This window comes from Wolffia australiana, chromosome 8, assembly GCF_029677425.1.
Source record: "Wolffia australiana isolate 7733 chromosome 8, ASM2967742v1".
NCBI lineage: Eukaryota > Viridiplantae > Streptophyta > Magnoliopsida > Alismatales > Araceae > Wolffia > Wolffia australiana.
Window position 1 is genome coordinate 15,050,511 of NC_135842.1, and position 20,401 is coordinate 15,070,911.

General features: G+C 40.5%; 1 protein-coding gene and 1 non-coding gene across 3 annotated transcripts; one reads left to right on the top strand and one right to left on the bottom strand.

The window, feature by feature from the left end:
• Positions 1-2,967: 2,967 nt before the first annotated feature.
• Positions 2,968-5,745, bottom strand: ATP5 (delta subunit of Mt ATP synthase). 2 transcript variants are annotated; one of them, XM_078579709.1, is made up of 7 exons: positions 5,586-5,745; positions 5,245-5,295; positions 4,890-5,133; positions 4,660-4,772; positions 4,394-4,480; positions 3,363-3,511; positions 2,968-3,216 (listed from the first exon to the last, which is right to left on the bottom strand). In XM_078579709.1, the coding sequence occupies exons 1-6, from the start codon at positions 5,691-5,693 to the stop codon at positions 3,383-3,385; spliced, it is 732 nt and encodes a 243-aa protein (XP_078435835.1). In that variant the 5' UTR covers positions 5,694-5,745; the 3' UTR covers positions 2,968-3,216; positions 3,363-3,382. The 2 variants fall into 2 exon arrangements, with proteins under 2 accessions (XP_078435835.1, XP_078435833.1); XM_078579707.1 differs by lacking the exon at positions 2,968-3,216 and having other exon boundaries at positions 3,260-3,511.
• Positions 5,746-11,679: 5,934 nt separating this feature from the next.
• Positions 11,680-11,752, top strand: TRNAK-UUU (transfer RNA lysine (anticodon UUU)). The gene has a single exon. It is a non-coding gene; the product is annotated as a tRNA-Lys (tRNA).
• Positions 11,753-20,401: the final 8,649 nt, after the last annotated feature.

Below are 20,401 nucleotides of genomic sequence, written 5' to 3' on the forward strand. Positions count from 1 at the left end.
AGCCCAAGCTAGAGAGAGAGAGAGAGAGAGAGGCTTCAACCCAAGCATGCACACCTCAATCCCCCTCAGGGAGAAATCCCTCTATTGAATAATAATAAAGTTAACTCCTAAAAAAAAATCTAAGATTCTGATTTCCGTAGTTAATCATAGAACATTATCACTGATCATTTGGCACTAAAGGAAAGTCTTGCCATCATGACAGCCTAACCAGCTAACCAGTTTTTCTCTTACTTTCCTCTGCGTCTACAGTGCTAAGACAAGAAGGCTATGACTAACGAGGAAAACTTAACACGCAGGGCTTTCCTTTGTCTTCAGGATCTAATGAGTGGTCCCGATTAAGGGTAGTAGGAAGCCCGGGGTAGGGATAATCCAAGTTGACCAGATGAGGCACGAGCAAGGCAGATTGTACTGGGCACAGATATTTGGAGCATATTGTAGAAAGTACTAATCCTAGTGGGTGTAGATTGTGAGAAAAATTCAAAGAAGATTGGACCATAACTTCAACACCAAACCAGGTTATAATAATTTTGTGGATTATCTTATAAATTATTGTGTCACTTCATGGAAACCACATCAGTGAATTATTTCTTCTTGATTTTTCATTGATTTGAACACTTAAGAGAATAACCAAAAACGTGTATATAATTGTCATTCTGAGCTTTTTGACTCGTGGATGATTGAAAGACCTTCAGCCGTCCATTAAAATTCCAATTTATTGGTTCTTTTTTCTTGTAAAGACATAAACAAACATATTTGATCATTGCATTTGGGTTAAAGATAAAAGTTCATATTTCTCCCTGTGGATTGATCTTGTTCTCAACCTTTATGAGAAACAGCCATGAATTTGGTGAGCACGAGTTTATAAATGTAAAGTTGGTATAACCCTTATCACATTAACAATCTTTTGAGAATTAAACATCATGTCTAAATAAGGAATATGTTTGATTCTACTTCTAATATTATGCAAGACCAATTATGCCAAAATCAAGTAAAAATGAAATGTCCAATTCCAGTAATTAGTTGTTTCCGTGTTCCATGACAATTTAAACAATCTTCGACACCATAGGATGAACTAGCATTGAGCAATTATTACAACAGTTCAGGAGATTTTCTAAGGCAATTTGCTGACATTTGAGCACAACTGATCCATTCTGTATGCAAAGAATTTTCTACATAGTCATCTTTAACCACAATTTTCATTTTCTCGTCAAACGTATAAATGTGCCAACAGCATTTTGAGGGAAATCAGTGTATCTTGAGTAAATAACTGGGGCAGTAGCTTAACAAATCCTACCAACACTGGAACCAGAGTCAGTCTGGTCGGTAAACTGACTAGACAAAGACTATATGTATGTATGCATTGAAAGTCCTAACTTAAATTGAAGGTCAACGACTCTAAAATTTTGCTTCAAGTTCATAGTCAAGCATGATGTGCATGCAAGATAACTTTGGAAATGTAAACTGGCCTTTTGAATTGACTTTGATAAAGAAACTCATCCTGGGTAAGATGGACTTCAGGCATGCGCAAAATAAACTGACCAGTACTCATCCTTCCATCCGAAGGCCATTACCTTTTGCATCCACAGGAAAAAATGCACATTCTTTTTTCTCAAAAAAATCACATATACATAGATGCCTCTTTGGTTGGTGAAAAAAATGAGGATTTCAAACTCTGACCATGTCATACGATCCCAAGATTGTATAACATGGAGTAATGAAATGCTTAAATTCAGTCATGTTCTTTGGCTACCGATTTAGAAGTTGAACAGGAATGGATGGAAAAGTTGTGCGGGGAGATAGGGATCAACCAGGGACGAGCCACCTGAAGATACAATGAAGATGAGATGACCATGAGGATGACCATCGTAGATGGAGAAACGGGTCAGAGGTGTTGAAGAGAGAAGAGACAAGGAAGGGCTGCCCGTAATAAAGGGAACATGAGAAGGAAAAGACATGAGTGCCCTTTGCGGCCAAAAGACGGGACTTTCCCCCAAGGCATCGGGGATCAAATAACCATACAAGTATATCACCTCACGGTCTCCAAGCAAATCACTGATTAGACAAGTGTATTGTCTCATAGTTTAGAAACTGACAGAGTTCCATTCAACTGTTGGACCGAGACATGAATATTCAATGGCACCTTGAAGTTTTGTGTACCGTCAGTTTCCATATAAGAAACATTATGTATTGAAGCATGTTCATATGTTAAATAAATGGGACATGATATTGACCAATCGTTAGGTAAGTGGTTGCCTTTTTGAAAATCAACAATTGCTGATATTACTCCGTGGGGAGTCACGAAGTAGCAGTTGCTTCTGTGATTCCATGAAATAGAAGGATTTGGAAACCACCTTGACTTGAGGCTATGTAATCACAGAAAGAAACCTTGTCCTTTCTTCCTCTAAATCTTGATCTTTTTCAATGCTGATGCACAAAATCTAGGAATATTTTGCATTGGGTCTCCTTTTTATGGGTCATCTTAGGATTACCAGGAGAGAGAACGAATGAGTTCGGAAGAGTGCGAGGAGAGAAAAAAAATTGCACAAAAGGCTTTCCCCAAGATGAGAGAATATAGTATCAAGAGGACTAGAGTTAGGAATGGAGAATCAGTCCCTCTGTCCTTTTCTTTCTATCTGTTCATCCTTCAATGTAGTAATAGGATTAGTCTTTCTAACAACCTACCCATCAATCCTTCAATATATATCTTCATCCCACACATCCAAACCTACCTATCCTGTACCTATCGATTTATCTATCTATATATTCCTCTCTGCTGCTTCTTGCAATATGAGTCAAGGACGAGAAGAAAGACAGGAAGTGATGGATTCACTTCCTGAACAGAGTGGAATGATGGCCATGGATGAGATTCGTTTCCAAACAAATGAGATCAAGCCATCTTTAATTTCCTATTTTTCTTTATTTTCAGTATCTATCATATATCCATGAGTACTCTACTGCCCATAAATATATCCAGAGTACAAAGATTAAAACATTCTTATTCACCCTAATATTGAGAATGGCATTTGATGGGATAAAATATGGACAATTCTATTACTAAACTATAAATACTCCTATAAAATTTCAATCAGAAGAAAAGGAAACGTTCACTTAACTTGGCACCGGCTCTCTCCCTTGTGTATGCCACCATGAAAGGCCACCACGACTGAATCAGTCGACACAAGGCAGTGCAGATAATCACTTCATATTTTTGGCAATCTGATGAGATAAATAAATAACATGGAAGGTCAGCGGATGCCAATTTATGGTGTAAGAAGAGTACTACTCGCTTGTGAGTTCAACTTATTTTCTCAAAAAACTTGAGAGTCCAAAGCATAAGGAGAAAGCTGAATGGGAATACGAACGGAATTGGGACGGTCAGGTTTTAGAAGCTGTCAAAGTTGACGGGCTCCCTAAGAAACCTCTCCATCTGCTGCGCCCTTGTCTTTATGGACATGTCGAAAACCTTCTGTCCAAACTCCACCACTAAACCCCCCATGATGCTGGGATCAATCTGCAATTAAGAGTTGTTTACTGGTTTACATCCACGAATCGCTTAGACAACGAAGACCATGGAAGGAATAGAAGAGAAAAAAGTGGTTGAAGAGGCAGAAGAGAAGAGAAGAGGAAAAAGCGGAAACAGAAGAGAAGAGAAATATGATACAGAAGAGGCAGAAGAGAAGACAAGAGAAGCAAAAAAAGGAGATTGAAAAGAAAATTTGAGATCGGAAAAAGAGCTAAATTAGGTGGAAGAGATAGAAGAGAAGAGAAAAAGAGGAGAAAGAAAAGAGGAAAATAAGGTATAAATGAGAGAGCAAAACGAAGTATAGAAGAGAGAAAAGAATGAAACAAAAGGAGACCCAAAAGAAGAGCTCAATGGGATGGAAGAGGAAGAAGAGAAGAGAAAGATGAGGAAACAGAAAAGAAGAGAATGAAATAGAAGAGACAGAAGACATTTGAGAAGAAGACAGAGAATTAGAAAAAAGATAAAACAAGAAAAATGAGAATTCAGAAAAAAAAAAATCAAATGAGGCCGAAGATATGGAAGAGAAGAGAAAAGAGGAGGCAAAAAAGACGTCAAAATGACATAGAAAAGGCAGAGGACAGAAGATCAGAAAACGAGTAGACATAAGAGAGCGAAAACAAGGGAGAAATGGAGAAGAAAAAAGGAGTTGAATGAAGTAAGACAGAAAGAAAAGAAGAGAAAGAGAGAAAAACGGTGCAGTATTCTATCTCTTCTCTCTCCTCTTTTCTCTTCTCTTCTATCTCTTCCACCTTGCATAACTCATTTTCTTTGTCTCCTCTTTCCTATCATTTCTCTCTTCTGTAGCTTCATTCAGCAAAACGCCAGACCCAATGGGTATGATAATGCATATAGAGAGAGAGGCTGTTCTACCTTCTGTTCCACTTTCACATTCTTGCCCTGGCCCAGGATCTCCTGCAGCGTTTCTTTCAGCTCTTTCTCCTCTTCCGGGGGAAGAGGCTGGAAGAATCAGAAAAAAGAACATCATTTACCACCACAATCTACACAGGGAAACAGGGGGTTTATCTCTGGTAAAAATAGAAATGAAAATTTTGATTAGGCTCCAACGCGGAGACCCACTTTGGAAATCATGAATTTTCCAGCCACAAAGGAGAGGAGAGAAAGAGAGAGAGACGCACAATTACACTGGTGACAGTGACCTTCACTTCTCCTCTGTGAGCCATGGTCAACTCTGTAAAGGTCTTGGCAATCTTCTCAATGTGCCTCAGCCTTCCCTTCTCAGCCAAAATAGCTTCCTCAATAAAACAAAGAAAGTCCAGAATACAAGATCAGGAAAAAATAAAAATTAAAGGATAAAAAGACAATCACAACAATACTTTGTACTCGGAAAAAATATTGAATATCGTACCCAGAAAATTCTTGGTGATTTCCGAGAAACTGGCTTCAGAAAATATCTCCTGCACAGCCTTCACCCGGACATCCGCCCGGACAGATAAATCTTTGATGAATTGGGAGAAAACAGGGCTCTCTTTTGAGGCAGCGAGAAGCTTGGTCAGCTCTGCCTCAACCTTATCCAATGAGTTTGTTTTTGAAGCCGAAATGTAAAGGGCAGAAGCATAGTTCCCAGCAACTCCGAATAGTGACAGAGGAACCTGGAGATTTCATGTTGAGAAAGAATTCCTTCACAGGGTACTTCGAGTAAGAATCTAAAAGAACAAAAACAATAATCAAAGAACAAGTAGGGAGATATGAGAACATGTCACCTTGATGATTTCTTCCTTGGAGTCCTTGCCAGTCGCGTAGTTCCTCAAACCCTGAAGAAGGGAAAAATTATAATGCCAGAAACATGATCGAACGAGTTACACAAATCGAGAATCAAAAATCGACCCATTGGACTCGACAAAAATATAACTACACAAAAGGGGCCTGAATTCTTCCCCAAATAAACCAGACCGAGAGAACCATGAACGCGGAACATCAACAATCATTTGACAGTAGGGTTCATGCAAGAGATCAACCGGATCGACTCTTGAATGGATTAGAACATCAAAAAATGCAAAAAAAAAAAGAAAAAAAACAGGTCTTGCGGAGGATTCAGATATACCAAGGCAACCACATTGTTGGGGCTTGCAATTCTTCCTGGCCCGATGGAGGAATCAGCCTTGAGAAGACCCCGGAGAAGAGAGAAGCTCGATCTCAAACGACCCGCCATTGTCCAAAGAGAACCCTAGCTCCCCTCTCTCTATCTCTCTCTTCCCCCTTGTCTGTTAAACTGTATATTAGAACTGGAGGACGGATGACGAATATCCGTTTCGTTCCATCCGTCGTCCATCATTGACCACATTTTTTCCTTTTAATGTCGTTGATATGGGCATATTTGCCAATATCCAGTATACATGATGGTAATATATGTCATGATATTTGATACCTGTTATAGCACCAGTATTTGTTCCTATGTTAGATATCACCATCTCACGCTTTTTTGATATCGGGTTGTCTGATATTGATCATCGGCTTTCTCTTCATCTGTCTCCCCTCTTGTCATTGACAACATTTTTTTATTTTAATGTTGTCGGTATGGGGTATAGTGCATGAATGCCTGTTTATTCTCCAATCAGCGTCAGAGATTTTTAACCAACATTTATCGCAGTTTACAGGTCATAGTGGATATATTGAGATTTTGATGCCCACTAGAAGATAGTTTTCGCCACGTCTGTACACAGGGGGTTGTATGGAATGAATTTTTTTTGTGGAACCTAAATTTTTTTCAGTGAGATTAGGATCTGGATGAATTAGGGATTCATAAAAAGCACATCTTGCACGCAAAATATGCGGATTAGTGGTTGCCAAGCGACCTGAACTTCACTGATTGGCTCATAAACTTAAATATTCTTCTTAAATATGAACATATAGTCTATATTTTTGGAGAGTGATGGCCCTGTCTAGCTTGCATCGGATGCAACAAAATGGAGAGATATTGGATTATCATAAGCGAAAAGATAATTCCACCATGGTCCATGTGCAATGAGTTGTAGAGGCAACATGAAGATATGGAACCGACACAGATGATGCTTCATCTAATAGATTTATTTGCTGAGCCGAGTAGGATTTAGTGATATGAGATGTAAAATACTCTATTCAGATCTTAGATGGTTGAGTTGTCATCAATATAGAGCCATGTACTGAAGATGATAGAGTGGATCAAAAGGGTAGTTGTGTTTGGGGTTGAACTCCCAATTGAGATGAGCACAAACCTTATTCTTCAGTCCTCACCTTATTAATCATTCACCAAGTTAATTGTTAACTTTAATATGAACAAATTTTAGAGTACTTTGCTTGAGCTTCTATACATGCTTACCGTTACTGCAAACGACCTTCAATAGGCGACACCCCAAATACTCTTCATTGGTTGGACAACAAGAAGAGACATGAGATGTCTACTTCCAAGAGAGATGAGCGAAATAATCAAGTTAAAGCAACTCTGACAAAGGATAGTGCAAAAATGGGCACATGTTTGCGCTACATAATGAAAACTCATCTTAAGAGGAACTGCAAGAAGTACATCAACAAGATAGCTTAAAAGAAGCGTAATGATATATGTGATAGATACTTATCAAGTACCTGCCCCAAGGGTTGTGCCCTCTTGATACATCACTTGGCAGGACCTTCCTCAGGTGGCCCGCAGCTGCCATTGCGTTGAGAGCATTGGCTTGCTCGCTCTCAGCATGCGTCGCATCTTATCGAATGTTGGCCATCATGAGTGGCATATTGCATGGAGCACAAGAGACGGGAGTGCGCGACCTCTCGCCTAACTGATGTACCCTCTACGCACCTCCCCGATGATATTCAATGATGGCACGAGGATCGCTTATACTCCATGCATCACCACCTCTGGGGGACACGAGTACGCTATGGGTGCCTACGGCCTTCTCCGGGAGCTGCACCGGTATCAAGGTACCTCTTTTTTTCTTTGCAGTATCTCTTTTTTTTTTGCATCATGGGTGTGGGCGAGTACGGTCCGGATGCAATTGGGACATTTTATGCGTGCTCCACACCTATAAACACTTATAAATACTTCACTTAATATATAAATCTCTCTTGGTAACATCCAAAGCACAGTTGGATCAGTCTACGGGCACAACCCTTTGGGTTAGCCGCACCCAGCTCCGTGTTTTTTGCCAATATAAAAGAGATAATTATCTTGTAAGATTCAACATATTAGGTATTGGAAACTAGATGTGCTTCTAATACCTGAAATAACATGCATGCGTAGACAAATAGGAGAAAGCTAAGGAAAGTTGAGCCAGAGATGAGGGTGGTGAATGGCACAAGAATTGATGCTATCATTGTGGTGACAACAAACCTCAAGCTTCTATCCTTAATGCATTGTCTTTAGAAGATTTGTATTATGTTCCCAGCACAATAAATAATTTCATTCATTTTTGTTGTTTGAGTAAACTCGGGTACATTGTGACCATCATAAGAGAATTTGTTTTACTTGTTTTAAGAATAAATTGGTCACTTTGGCATCATTGGTCAATGGTTGTATATATAATGGATATTTCTTGTTTCAATCTCCAAGTAGAAGTTGCTCTTAAAAAAATAAACATGTGAACACGATGTACTTATGGCACTCTTGCTTAGGCATGTTAAAAATGGAAGATTTCTTAAGGTTCATAAATATGTATCCTTGGGTCCTTTTGATTTTGAATCATACACAACCATGAGTGTAGCATTATGGATAAGTTTCCAGAAAAGCTATTGTCAAAGAATGGAGAATGGACCAAGATCTAATTTCATTATATGGGCAATATCGATCTGCTTTAGTAGATCATATAGATCTAGAAAAAGCTTCTTCTTTTGAGGAATTTCTAACATCTCTTTTCCATTTCCATTTACCCAATTCATATCTTTGTTCGGTGTGTTCTTGGGAATAATTCGATCTCTTCAATTCAGGATACTAATATAAGGTTCTGAAAGGTTATGAAGTCAAGTTAAATCAAATAGGTCGGGACGAAAGAGTAAGAGGTCAGGTCAGATGAAACGTCGGTTGATTCCACCACTACTATAAATTGGACACCTATCCATAGAAAGAGCTAGGCTCACTTCTTTTCTTCGTGACCCTTCTACTCTTTCTCGTACACATGCGACTTGCCCAGTTCCTTTCTAAGTAAAGTAATGGAGTGATGAAACTCATAACATGTTGACACAAAGACCTCCAAACTAAGAGTTTGATCGGTAGAGGAGCGCCCAGACCACTCTCTAGTGATGACACATGTCGTCGAGGACGTCGTCCGATTGGCACCAAATATGATGGCTCAGTACCGAGATAGGTAGTGGTATCGAACGTCGACGGTGTCGTCGTCCGACGGATAAACCCCTAAGGGGTTGATGTAACTATGGTGCAATGAGTGAATGCCTTATGTGTCGTACTTGTAGGCTCCAACTGGAGGGAGGCGCCGAGCTCCGAGGTGGGACCGGGTCGCCGAGTGACGACGACGGTGGCCTCTCAAACCTCATCGGAGCTATGGGGACGTCTACAACTGAACGGAATTTATTCGTAGGCCTTGCACGTACGGACGACTCGTATGTACCGGTAGAGACACTCAAATTGCTTCGTAGTTTCTCTCAACTCTTTCCCCTCTCACCTACCTAGCCTGAGCGCGGCGGACTCAAGACTAAATTATACTGCACGGGATAATTAAACGAGCGGCGAGAGGGGACGGTGTACCTCGTCCTCAGGCGGCTCGTCGTACAGGTTGTTCGTTGACGCGACGGCCGGAGCGGGTGCGATGGAGAGGAGCCGGAGAGCGATCGGCGGAGAGTGAAGGAGGGACCGAGGAGGACGACGTGAGGCGAAGCTTCAGCTCAAGTGGCAAGGAACCCGGTTAGCACATCCCTATGGATCGGTGCGGATGGGGTCCCGTGGCGGCCGCGAGCAATGAATCGTCTCAATGGTCGGACGCCGGCTGAGGTGACTTTTGGCAGCGATCCGTGCGATCGGACGGTCAGAGGAGATGAGGAAGCGGTGTGGTTGACAGCTTGAGGATCGACGGGCGTCAGATTTCAGGTCTCGAGCGTCAAGACCAGGCTGGGCGCGGTCAGCTGTCTTGGGGGGGTTGCTCGACCGTTCCAAATCAAGTTGCCTAACGAGCGTTCTAGTGGCGCCAATCAACCAGATTCATGCCGGGACGCCGTGGATCATCTTCACGGACTCGAACGTCCAATATGGACTCGGAATCGGCGTTCGATTCGGTCGGTGCGCCGGCTACCAACCTGGCTGAATCGGGTGCCGAACTTCAGGTCAAGACGACATCGGGACTCGATCTGTATCCATCGGTGCAGCGGATTGCTCCCGTCGTCTGAGAAATTCAACGATCACCGGAGTTTTTCTGTCTGAACTGACCTGAGTCACCGTCTGATCAAATTCACCGTCTGACCAAACCCAAAGCTAACCGGAGAGCTTCGAAATTGGGTCGTTCGAAGTCTCCCGTCGGCAGTCACAATCGGCGACGGCAGAGGCAGATTGGTGGCACTGACGGAAGCCTGGAACTTGTTGTCAACGCCACTCCAATTCTGCCCAAAATCCCGATTCACCACCTGTTGGAGTGTTTCCGCCCATCAGCCACATTTGGCTACCGCGACGGCAGATCGGCAGCGCAGACGGGGCAGTGAATTAGCCTATCACGGTTAGTCAATCATACATCGTGTAATCGGCGGGGAGCCGTCATGGGGGCGATGTCCAAGAGGGGGAAGAAAGAAAACAAGAGGGTAAGGCAGAGGTGAAGGGTGACCGGCTAGAACCCTTTCACCGGCATTTCTCCCAAACCCCACCGATTTCCCAATCGTTTCTTCTTCCTCCGCCCTCCTCTTCCCTTCTTCACCCTCCCTTCTTCCTGTGCGGGAGGGGGAGACCTGTCTTCCTTGAAGAAACTCAACTCAAATTCAAAGGAAAACAAATCTGAGTCTATTAGGGCGCCCAGTATTCCCTTAAGTAGGGGAATTAATGGGCCCCTAATGGGCTCTTAAGCAAGGGAGAAGGGGGTTGGTCCACTAAAGGGAGCCCTTATATAATGGGCCCCCTCTTTTACAACAATGAAGAGGAACACAGCAAATAAAAGAAAGGGAATGGCAAGGGAGGGGGGTCCAAATGTTTGACCCCCTCCCCATGATGACAAAACTGGACTTACGATGAAAACAAAACAACGAGTGCAAAAAAAACACAAAACTCGACTAAAAAAAAGGAAGATGAAATCAAAATGTGATAGACGAGCAGTTTCACCCTGACCACGGTGGCTGGCGGTGCAGACGGTGACGTCGGCGGTTCGAGATGGCGTACGCCATCATCTAGCCAACTTATTATTTTTATAAGAGAAGGAACATACCACATTAGAAGTGAACATGTGTCCTCTAACCACAATCACCACTTCTTATAAATCATTTCCTCCTTTATTTTAGTAGACTGAGCTATTCATTGTTCATTCTGAACCTTCTTATTCATTCGCTCCCCCAAAAAAAAGAAATTTACTTTTTTTCAGCTCTTATTTCATAACATTCTATAAGAACTTCGTAACCTTCGGTGCTCCTAAAGTCGCGCCTCATTTGAGTTTGGGTTCGGAAAATCTATAAAGGTCAAAGGATGGGACCCTTTTCTCATTCTCACTCAGGTTCTCAAGAAAACGCCACTTCTTAACAGAACCTCAACCTGTTCTATTGTCAAATCTCCACCAATCACCACTACACTGCGCTCGAAAAGTTGAGCGATTATTGGCCAACTACTTTGCAGAACCTTAGAATGGAAGAGAGCATAGATTCATTCTTTCTTTTAGAACCTCACAGCCCGGTTGGTACGACAAAATTGGGCAAAGAAAAAATAATGCTTAACCAAGCCGACAAAGACCGTCAAAAAAACCATAGAACATTGTTCGTTTGAACCTTACGACAGCCGAAAAGGAAGTCAACCTCACCTTCTTGTAGATGGTGTTAGTGAAAGCTATTGTATTTAGCTCTTCTTTTATTTTTTATTCTTGAAATATGAGCAGACTTGCTCCGCAATACAGGCCTCATACAGAGTCGTGCCCATGTGATATGATGAGAAGAAAAGATAGTAGAAAACCTTTTATTTTCTGCACCCATACATAATTCAAAGTTGGGTGTATAGCTCAGTTGGTAGAGCATTGGGTACATAATTCAAAGTTGGGTGTATAGCTCAGTTGGTAGAGCATTGGGCTTTTAACCTAATGATTGCTGGTTTAAGTCCTGCTATACCCAAACCTACCAACCACCGTAGTAAATTAAGGATGCATAGTAGCGTTAAAAGTTTGTTAGACTCTCTTCGACGACTTCACTTGTCAGGTGAGGTTCCAACTCAAGGTTTTAAGGGTCAAGTTTACGATAAAGTTACAGAGTGAAGATTAATCTCCTAAGAAGTAAAGGAATCGATGAAGAAGAAAGAAGAAGGTTATCCATTAAGAAAGGTCACGATGAGTGAAATAAATAATGAAAGGTTACGAAGTCAATACACAATATGTGAATGAATAAAATAAGAACCTTTGTTTTGAGGTGTGAGTTTACGAGCATTATGAAGTAACTGGGCTTTTATTTTCTTCGTAACCTCACAACCTACTACACGAATAGTGGTGCTTTGACTTCAACTTGTGAGTGTTATTTCCATCTTGACCCGACCAAACCTGAAATGTTTGCTTGCTCACTAGAAGAGTTAGGCAAGAGCAGCTAGTTTAGAAGAAAGAGGAAACATGGGGCTATTCGACCTCACTTGTAGGAGACTAAACTACCTAACCTTAGCTCATTTATTTGTTGATCAAGGAAAGAACTGGCCATTTCCCTCTCAGCATAGAGGGATGAATATTTCAAACTCACACAACAAGTTGAAAGCCCTACTTATTACTTCGTACCTTGAAACAAGGTTATCTTCGATTATAGGGCTCTTGACATACTTTTCCTTGGGAAATTTATCCTACATGCATCTATTACACAGACTCTCTGGGTGCACCCTACTCACAGGGGACACATGCCCAGCCCTCCAAGCTCCAAAAATGATACGTTTTGCAAGAACTTTGCTCCCCCTTTTGCTTCTACGCATAAACTCGTGCCTGCGCGTAAACTTGCACCTTGGAATTAAGAGCAATCATTTTGGGTGTGCTCTCTATGACCTTCCATCCACTCTGTCATGTAATAAATGCAACTTACTTTAGGAATATAATGTGAACCTGAGCGCTGGTTTAAAGATGGCTACTTTGGAACCTTTTACTTCGCTCCTAAGCGCTAAGCGCCTTCTACATCTTCCAGCTAAAAGACTAGCAACATCTTTGTAACTATTTCATTCTTCCTCCTAATGTCGGAACCTAGATGTCAAACTTTACTATATGGGAACATGACCCCTTCTTACAAAGCGGCTTTGTTGTGAAAATGTATTTGTAACCTTGGGGTTTCAATGCAGGCTGGGCCTAGGATATATTGCGAGAAATACTATACCATCAAATAAAGATGACACTAGCCCTTCTCTACAGGCTCTATACATTTACCATGATGCTGACGCATCCAGTGAAGTTTTATTTACATAATGGCAGGTTAAAGCTCATCATTTCTAGACATTTGTGAATGTTCGTTGTTAATAGTGTTTTCTTTACGAGCTGGTTCTTAATTCTCGTAGAACCTCTAGGAAAAAAATCCTGATCTAAAAGTCAATTGTATGTTGTCATGACAAGAAGGTTCTTATTTATCAGAAAAACATATTCCATCTCTTTTTTTACCAACACCATAATGAAGATTAGGAACTAATAGCACAAATCTTGTAAACATTTTTTCTCTTTTCTCAAGTATTGGTTCATAAATTAATTGATTACACAATTTACACTAACATAGCAACCATAGTGATATATATTAGATGCTATATTGTCGAGTAGGTTCTTACTAGTTAATCATTAATAGCTTATGCACAAGATGGAGATAATAGAGCATGACAAAGGTAACGTGAAGTGTTAGTAGGAAGGTTCTTATTTATCAAAAACTTCAATCATTTGACACGTGTAAATTTCAGGTTTTGCAAGAAAAATAGAACTTACTACATTTTGAGAAACTTGAAGTAGAGAAGTCATTGATTTAAATAAATTATTTCTTTAATACTGTACTTGTAGAAGTACAATGTTTTGCAAGAAAAAAGGTTCCTAAGGGGCGACTTTAGCAGTGGAGAGAAGAAGTGATGAAGCGAAAGGGGTGAAGCAATTAGTCACAGAGTGTGAGGAAGAGTCACTTATGTCGCTTCACGTGGTCTGCACCCCCCGAGTACATGCTTGTTCAGCGTCACGCGCGACCGTGAATTTTCACAGTCAATGAATATTCCACTCTGTCTTGCACGTGGATCGTTGACCCTGTGGTGAGGGCAACTAGATGACCGTGATCTAGATGCGGCAAGGCAACAACGTGCAGCAGTGACTAACAAAGGAGGCCGCGAACCAAGATGACCACGAAGCAGATTTCTCGATCAATCTGCTGCGTAGGTCATTGACCCTGTGGTGAAGATGAATTGACATCCCTGAACCAGAACCAATGAAACAACAATGCACGGGCGTCTGGAAAGGGATCGAAGGAAAGAATGGCGCCTCTCGTGAGCCAGGCCAATGGCATCCTAATGACGTTCACCAGGCCTCCCTTCTCTCAAATTCTCTTTCGTCTCCTCTCCATTCTCCTCCTCCTCTCCTTCTCCTATTCTCTCTTCTTGGGGTGAGACCTAGACGATGATGGTAACTGCCACAAAGAAATTCCAGATCTGATTTGGTGCGGTGCCCATCATGGCCTTATATAGGGCCATGATGGGCCCTTTACAAAGAGTCCAACAAGGGGGGCCCCTTTTTACAACACAAATAAAATAAACTATGGAAATTTAAACAACGCGACGATACAGACGATATGGATGCGCCATGACAAACACAGCACGACACAATGAACTGACATAATGAAAATGCAAACACAAGCATGGTAAAACGAAAAATAAAACAAACACAAACTGGGAGAAATTTAAATGATCGACGGTGCGGTCATGTTTTCACCCATGGTGTTAAACCCGGATGTCTTCGCCATTGCCTTGGTGTGTCGGTCGTGCTGAGCGCGAGCTGGCGGGTCGTCGATGGTGATGATGATGTCTCTGATGACGTCTTGGGTGGGGTAAGCGGGTGCTCCATCAGAGCCTGCTTGTTGTGGAGAGGATGTCCGGATTACAAGTGCATCCCTTCTTCCTTGATCAGCTGACGTGATCAGACACAGTTTGGGGAGCAGGGTTCGATGTGGTTGGAAGACTGGAATCATCATTTCAGTTGGATATTCGAAGGAGACGAATCCGCCGCATGTGGAGTACCTTGTTTGTGGTCTGATTGATAATGGGTATCGATTGGAAGCGTGCATATTGTTTTATTTTTAAAGGACACAAGGAACTTAGAGGAATCAAGGGAGGATAAACTTACCGAAAAAGGGGAAAAAAGAGGAATGGGAGTCTCAACATGAATGGGAATGAGAATGGATAAAAGCTTTGTGGGATCATGGGTTGGGAGCTTTCTTGACTTTCATAACCAAATGTTCTTCAATAAAAATGAAAGAAAATTCTGAATCTGCTTTGTTTACGAACAAGGCATGACTTCAAGAGCGAAGCGACGTGTGATTTTAGGAGCATTGGAAAAAACACTATGAAGGTTTCCGATTTATTTATTAGAAAAAAGATAACTGAAATTAATCAGAAGAAAGAAGAAGAAGGCGCGATGCGCGATGAGTGAAGAAGTGAAGTTATGCTTACATAGAGAATGAATGAAAATCATAAGAATCTCGTGCATTAAGAGTTTGATCCTGGCTTAGGATCTCTTTCATTCGACTGACTTGGATTCAATTACATACAAGTTTGACGTAGTGAGTGTAGGTTATGAAGTAAATAAAGAGAACAAGCAACACAACCTAACCACCTGTGTAACACAAGGGAACCTTCAGTACCATGGAACATATCTACCTTATTGTTATCTTTTTATATGATACATCATAGCTATTTTATTTGAGAGCCGTATATGAGCACAACTTTATTGTGGTACAGTATACCTTAATAAGGTTAATAGAATACTGTGTATATCAAATTTTATACGATTATAACCTAACTGGTAAAGTTGGTCGAGCTGATTACTAAAAAATAGGTTGTGGGATAACTTATTAATACATTATGATGTATGTGGCCTTATGTCTGTCCAAGATAAGCGTCGTTGTTCTCATGGATGATTTCTCTAGATTTAGGTGGCTAAACACAACGAATCATAAGTTTGAAGCATTTAAGATATTTGAATAGTTCAAGCATGAAGTAGATAAACAATCTGTAAATATTATCAAAACTCCTTGATAAAATTGAGGAGGTGAATACTTAGATATAGAATTCAAACAGTTCATGAATGATAATGGTATCTTTACTCAACTGATTCCAACCTGCACACAACAAATGAATGAGTTGTCAAAGAGAAGAAATTGAACTTTGTTGGATATGGTGAGATGAATGATGAGCTTCTCAAATTTACTAATATTCGTTTGGAGATATGCTCTTGAAAAAATATTGTGAATATTGAACATGTTACCTATCAAATTTGTGACATCCACCCATATGAGATATAGGATGCAATGAAATCCAACTTTGCATGCATTTATGTTTAGCCCATGTGAAGCGGTACACCCTAGGCAAGTTGAAACCAAAGACTGAGTTGTGTAGATTTAAGACATACTTAAAAGAAACAATGGATTACTACTTTTACTGCCTTGAGGAACATTCAATATTTGTTACAAAAAGAGTCATCTTCTTAGAGGATGAATATTTTATATGGTAAGATAATGGGAGTAAAGTAGTCTTGGAAGAAATTCCAAGTCAGATCATGATTATCACCTTATTAGATGAGGGCTCCATTTTAGAACATGTTCAATTACATGCACAAGAACCACAGAAGTTAGGAAGAGTAGTGAGATAACTGAGATATATTGGACATATTAAATTAGGTGAAGTCGAGAATCTACATCTTAAGGATAATGATCCTCTAACGTTAATGATGAGGCAGTTTAAGACTCTAACTCTTGGAAATGGCAAGAAGCAATGGATTTTGAAATTCAGTCCATGCACCAAAACCAACTGTAATAATTGGTTGACCCTCCCAGAGGAATAGTAACTATCAAGTGTTAGTGGATATCTAAGAGAAGTATGTGTATATAGACAAATTGGCACATACATGGTAATGCTAATTGCAAAATATTATCGTCAAAGGTAAGGAGTTGACTATGATGAAATATTCTCATTAGTTTCCATAATTAAGTCAATCTGAATCATTCTCATCAAACCTTCATACTAAGATTATGAGAAATGGAAAATGGATGTCAAGATTGCATTCCTCAATAGAATTAGTGAGGAAGAGGTGATGATACAACCCGCAGATTCTGCATCCGAGAAGGTGGAATTTTTTAGATTTGATGATGCCATCAGATATTATGACTTCATTAAGAATGAATATGAATCATGCAAATACAAGATGATGAATGGGAGTGAAACCACTTTTGTGATTTTGTATGTGGATGACATTCTACTTATTGGGAATGATTTCAAGATGTTATTGTTAATAAAGGCACAGTTTTCTTAGAACTTCTCCATGAAGGACTTGGGAGAAGTAACCTACATATTAGGGATATGTATCTATAGAGACAGATCAATGAGGTTTCTATGTTTGTCCCAATCTATGTGCATAGATGCCATTGTTAAGGTTTGGCATGTAGAACTCCAAAAGAAGTCTGATACCGGTGAGACAGGGGGTTCAAGTATTTGAAGATAAATTAATTAAGACTCATGAAGATAAAATGATGACGGAGAAAGTCCCATATGCTTCTACTATTAGACCCACTTTGTAAGCAATCATATGTACTATACATGATGTTGCATTTTGTCAAAGTATTACAAGCATATTTGAGGAAAACCCATGAAGGGAACACTATATGGTGATGAAATGTATCCTTAAGTATTTTGAGAAGATCACAGATTTATTTCTAATTTATGGAGGAGAGGAGTGGAAGCTTCAAAATTATATTGATTCAACTTTTAGCCAGACCCAGATGAGATGGCGACAGATCTACATCTAGATTTACATTCATATTGAAAGGAAATGTCATATCTTAGTAAAGTTCCAAGCAAAGCACTACAACGGATATGACAACAAAAGTTGAATACATAGCAGCAACCAAATCCACCAAGGACACAATATGATGGAAGAAATTCATCATTGAGAGAGGCATTATTCTTTCAATTTCGAATCCTATTCCATTGTTGTGTGACACTGTCTCATTAGAAGTCAAAGCCCATTCTAAGACACTTTCACTTGACTAGAGAGATGATTGCTTCAAGGAGATAGTGTGATGGAAAAGGTTCCATCAACCTAAAACATAGCAAACACACTAATGAAGTTCCTAGCTCATGATGTTTTTGGCATCACTGAAAAAAATAAGATTTGTTGAATAAGGTAATTGGCTTCAGTCCAAGTGGGAGATTGATGGATATTATATGGCCATCAAGTCAATCACACTTCCATGATTTATTTAAGCTCATTAAAATAAATATTTGTTCATAATTATTTTCATGTGATCTTTATAATGAAGTTCATAAAATACGTCCAATGACTTAGTGAATCAAGATGAGACCGTAATCTTCAAGCGTGTATTCTAAATAGTTGTATTCGTTGGATACTCGAGATGGAGATTGAGTTATCCGGATAGAATAACACTATTTTCTCCTACGTCTAAGATAAGTATGGACAATTTTATGGCCATTAGCGTGGAGACACAAGGAGAGATGGTAGGTCCTCTTTAGCTAAAGAATTCATTCAAGTGAGCCGAATGAATCCCTTGATGATACTATACCTAGGCATCAATAAGGTTGATTGATGTTAAAATTGTGTAAGTGGTCCATTGATTTCAGACACCAAGGACATAGAGTGTATGGACAACCATGCTTTGATTGAGATGTATGAGTACTTAACCATGGGATTCAAACATGTTTTGGTTTAGATAAAGTAAGAAATACATGAAGGCGATTGAGTGGTGAAGACAAGATGGCCTGCCTTCAGTACAAAAGGAGATTGACTCAAGGACAAAGATGCATCAAATCCATGGCCACCGTAGTAGGGATATAGGAGAAGGTATTATCCAATGATCCCCATTATGCATTAGAACTAACTGAATGATAGATCAGGGTTTGATGATTAATTCCCCTTTCTTCGTTCTTTCATTCTTCACTCATTCCACAAGTGCATATTTATAGTGTGGAGATCAACACCGTCTTCAAGAATATTTGGAGAGGGAGAGGCAATCCAACAAACCTTTACTCGTGTGGATACTTCTAGAGGATGGGCATGTGAACCAATTCCAAACTCTCTCCTTGGGAGCAGGTCAAGGGTAGAACAAGTTTCTCAAAAGGTACACAAAGTTTAACATGTTTTAAAGATCAAATTTGAATTGATATTCAGCTTTTGTTGCTGGGAAAAGTGTTTTCCAACCTTCCATTCATTGCCCAAAACCCAACAATTATCATTGTATATAAAAATATATAAGCAAGGATTGCATGACATGGCAAAATGGATTGCCATTCCACACATTCTAGGCAAAAATTATTGGTATTGGGTGCATTGCTAGGTTGTGCCGAGTCAAATTTGGTCTGCATTTTTTCTGTTACTAAAAGAGATTCCTTACCCCCCTTCAAAATTTATGAATATTCCCAATTGGGTTGCCTTCGTAGGTCTCGCCAATGTTACTTGTAGGTAGTTCTTTCATAACCACGAGATGGCCATATCTTGTCCCCTTGTGGGGAATCTGCTCCGAGGTCGTTGCTCTACAACTTTTGGGCCGTCCTCTAGGCACCTTTGGAAGGCAGGGAGTGTGACTAATCCCACTCTTCAACTCACCCCTTCTCATCAGTTGTAGGGTTGGTGGCCTAAAACTTTCTTGGCTTCACCATAAGGCCTCATCTCGCAAAGCCCACCTCACGAGGCGTCCCTCTCGCAGTATGAATTTTCCACCCCTCCCTCGGTCATGTGACAAGCTACATTTCCCTTCTCCATAGCAGGGTGAGTCCCATGCTTTTGTGGATCACGATCTCACACACTAATCCCTATGGGGGCCATAGTAGGCCAGCTGCCCTAACTAAACCACTCATCATATCGGTCAATAAGCCCCATTGTTGGAAAGTCTTGGCTTCAAAACCTTATGTATAGCTTCTGCCTAATACAGCTCCTCTCTATAACCCAACCCAGGCTTGGGTAGTTAAGGTTGTTGTACACAACCTCGGTTGAGCATTTAGTTAGAAACGGTGATTGCAAGCTCACCAGAAAAGAGGGTGTTGCTCAAGATTGAGAGTTGTTTTCATGTCTTGTCTTGAAGCAAATACACAAAACAACTCTAAGGTATATTCCTTTATTTTTACAATATTATTGGATAGACAAATAAAATATATGGTAGGCATTAATGTTTTTTCTCCACCCACTGAGTGGTGCCACATTAGCGTGCCACTTTTTTTTAGCTTTCATATTATGAGGCATACATAAATATAATGCTTCTTTTCTCCACCATCATCATGCGGGGGACTCGTGTGAGGCGTCGACGCGAGCACTTCTCCAAGCACCTACAAGGTATCACTTATGTATCGTTTCCTTCCCTGCACATGGGCGTGGACAAGTGGGATTCGAGTGTAATAGGGATATTTATACTCGCTCCACGCCTGTAAACATTGATAAATAGTTCACTTTATAAATAAAATCCCCGTGGGTGGCGTCCAGGGTACAGATGGATCGGTCTACAGGCACAACGCAGGGTTGGTCGTACCCGGCACCGTGTTTTTCGCAAATTATATATATA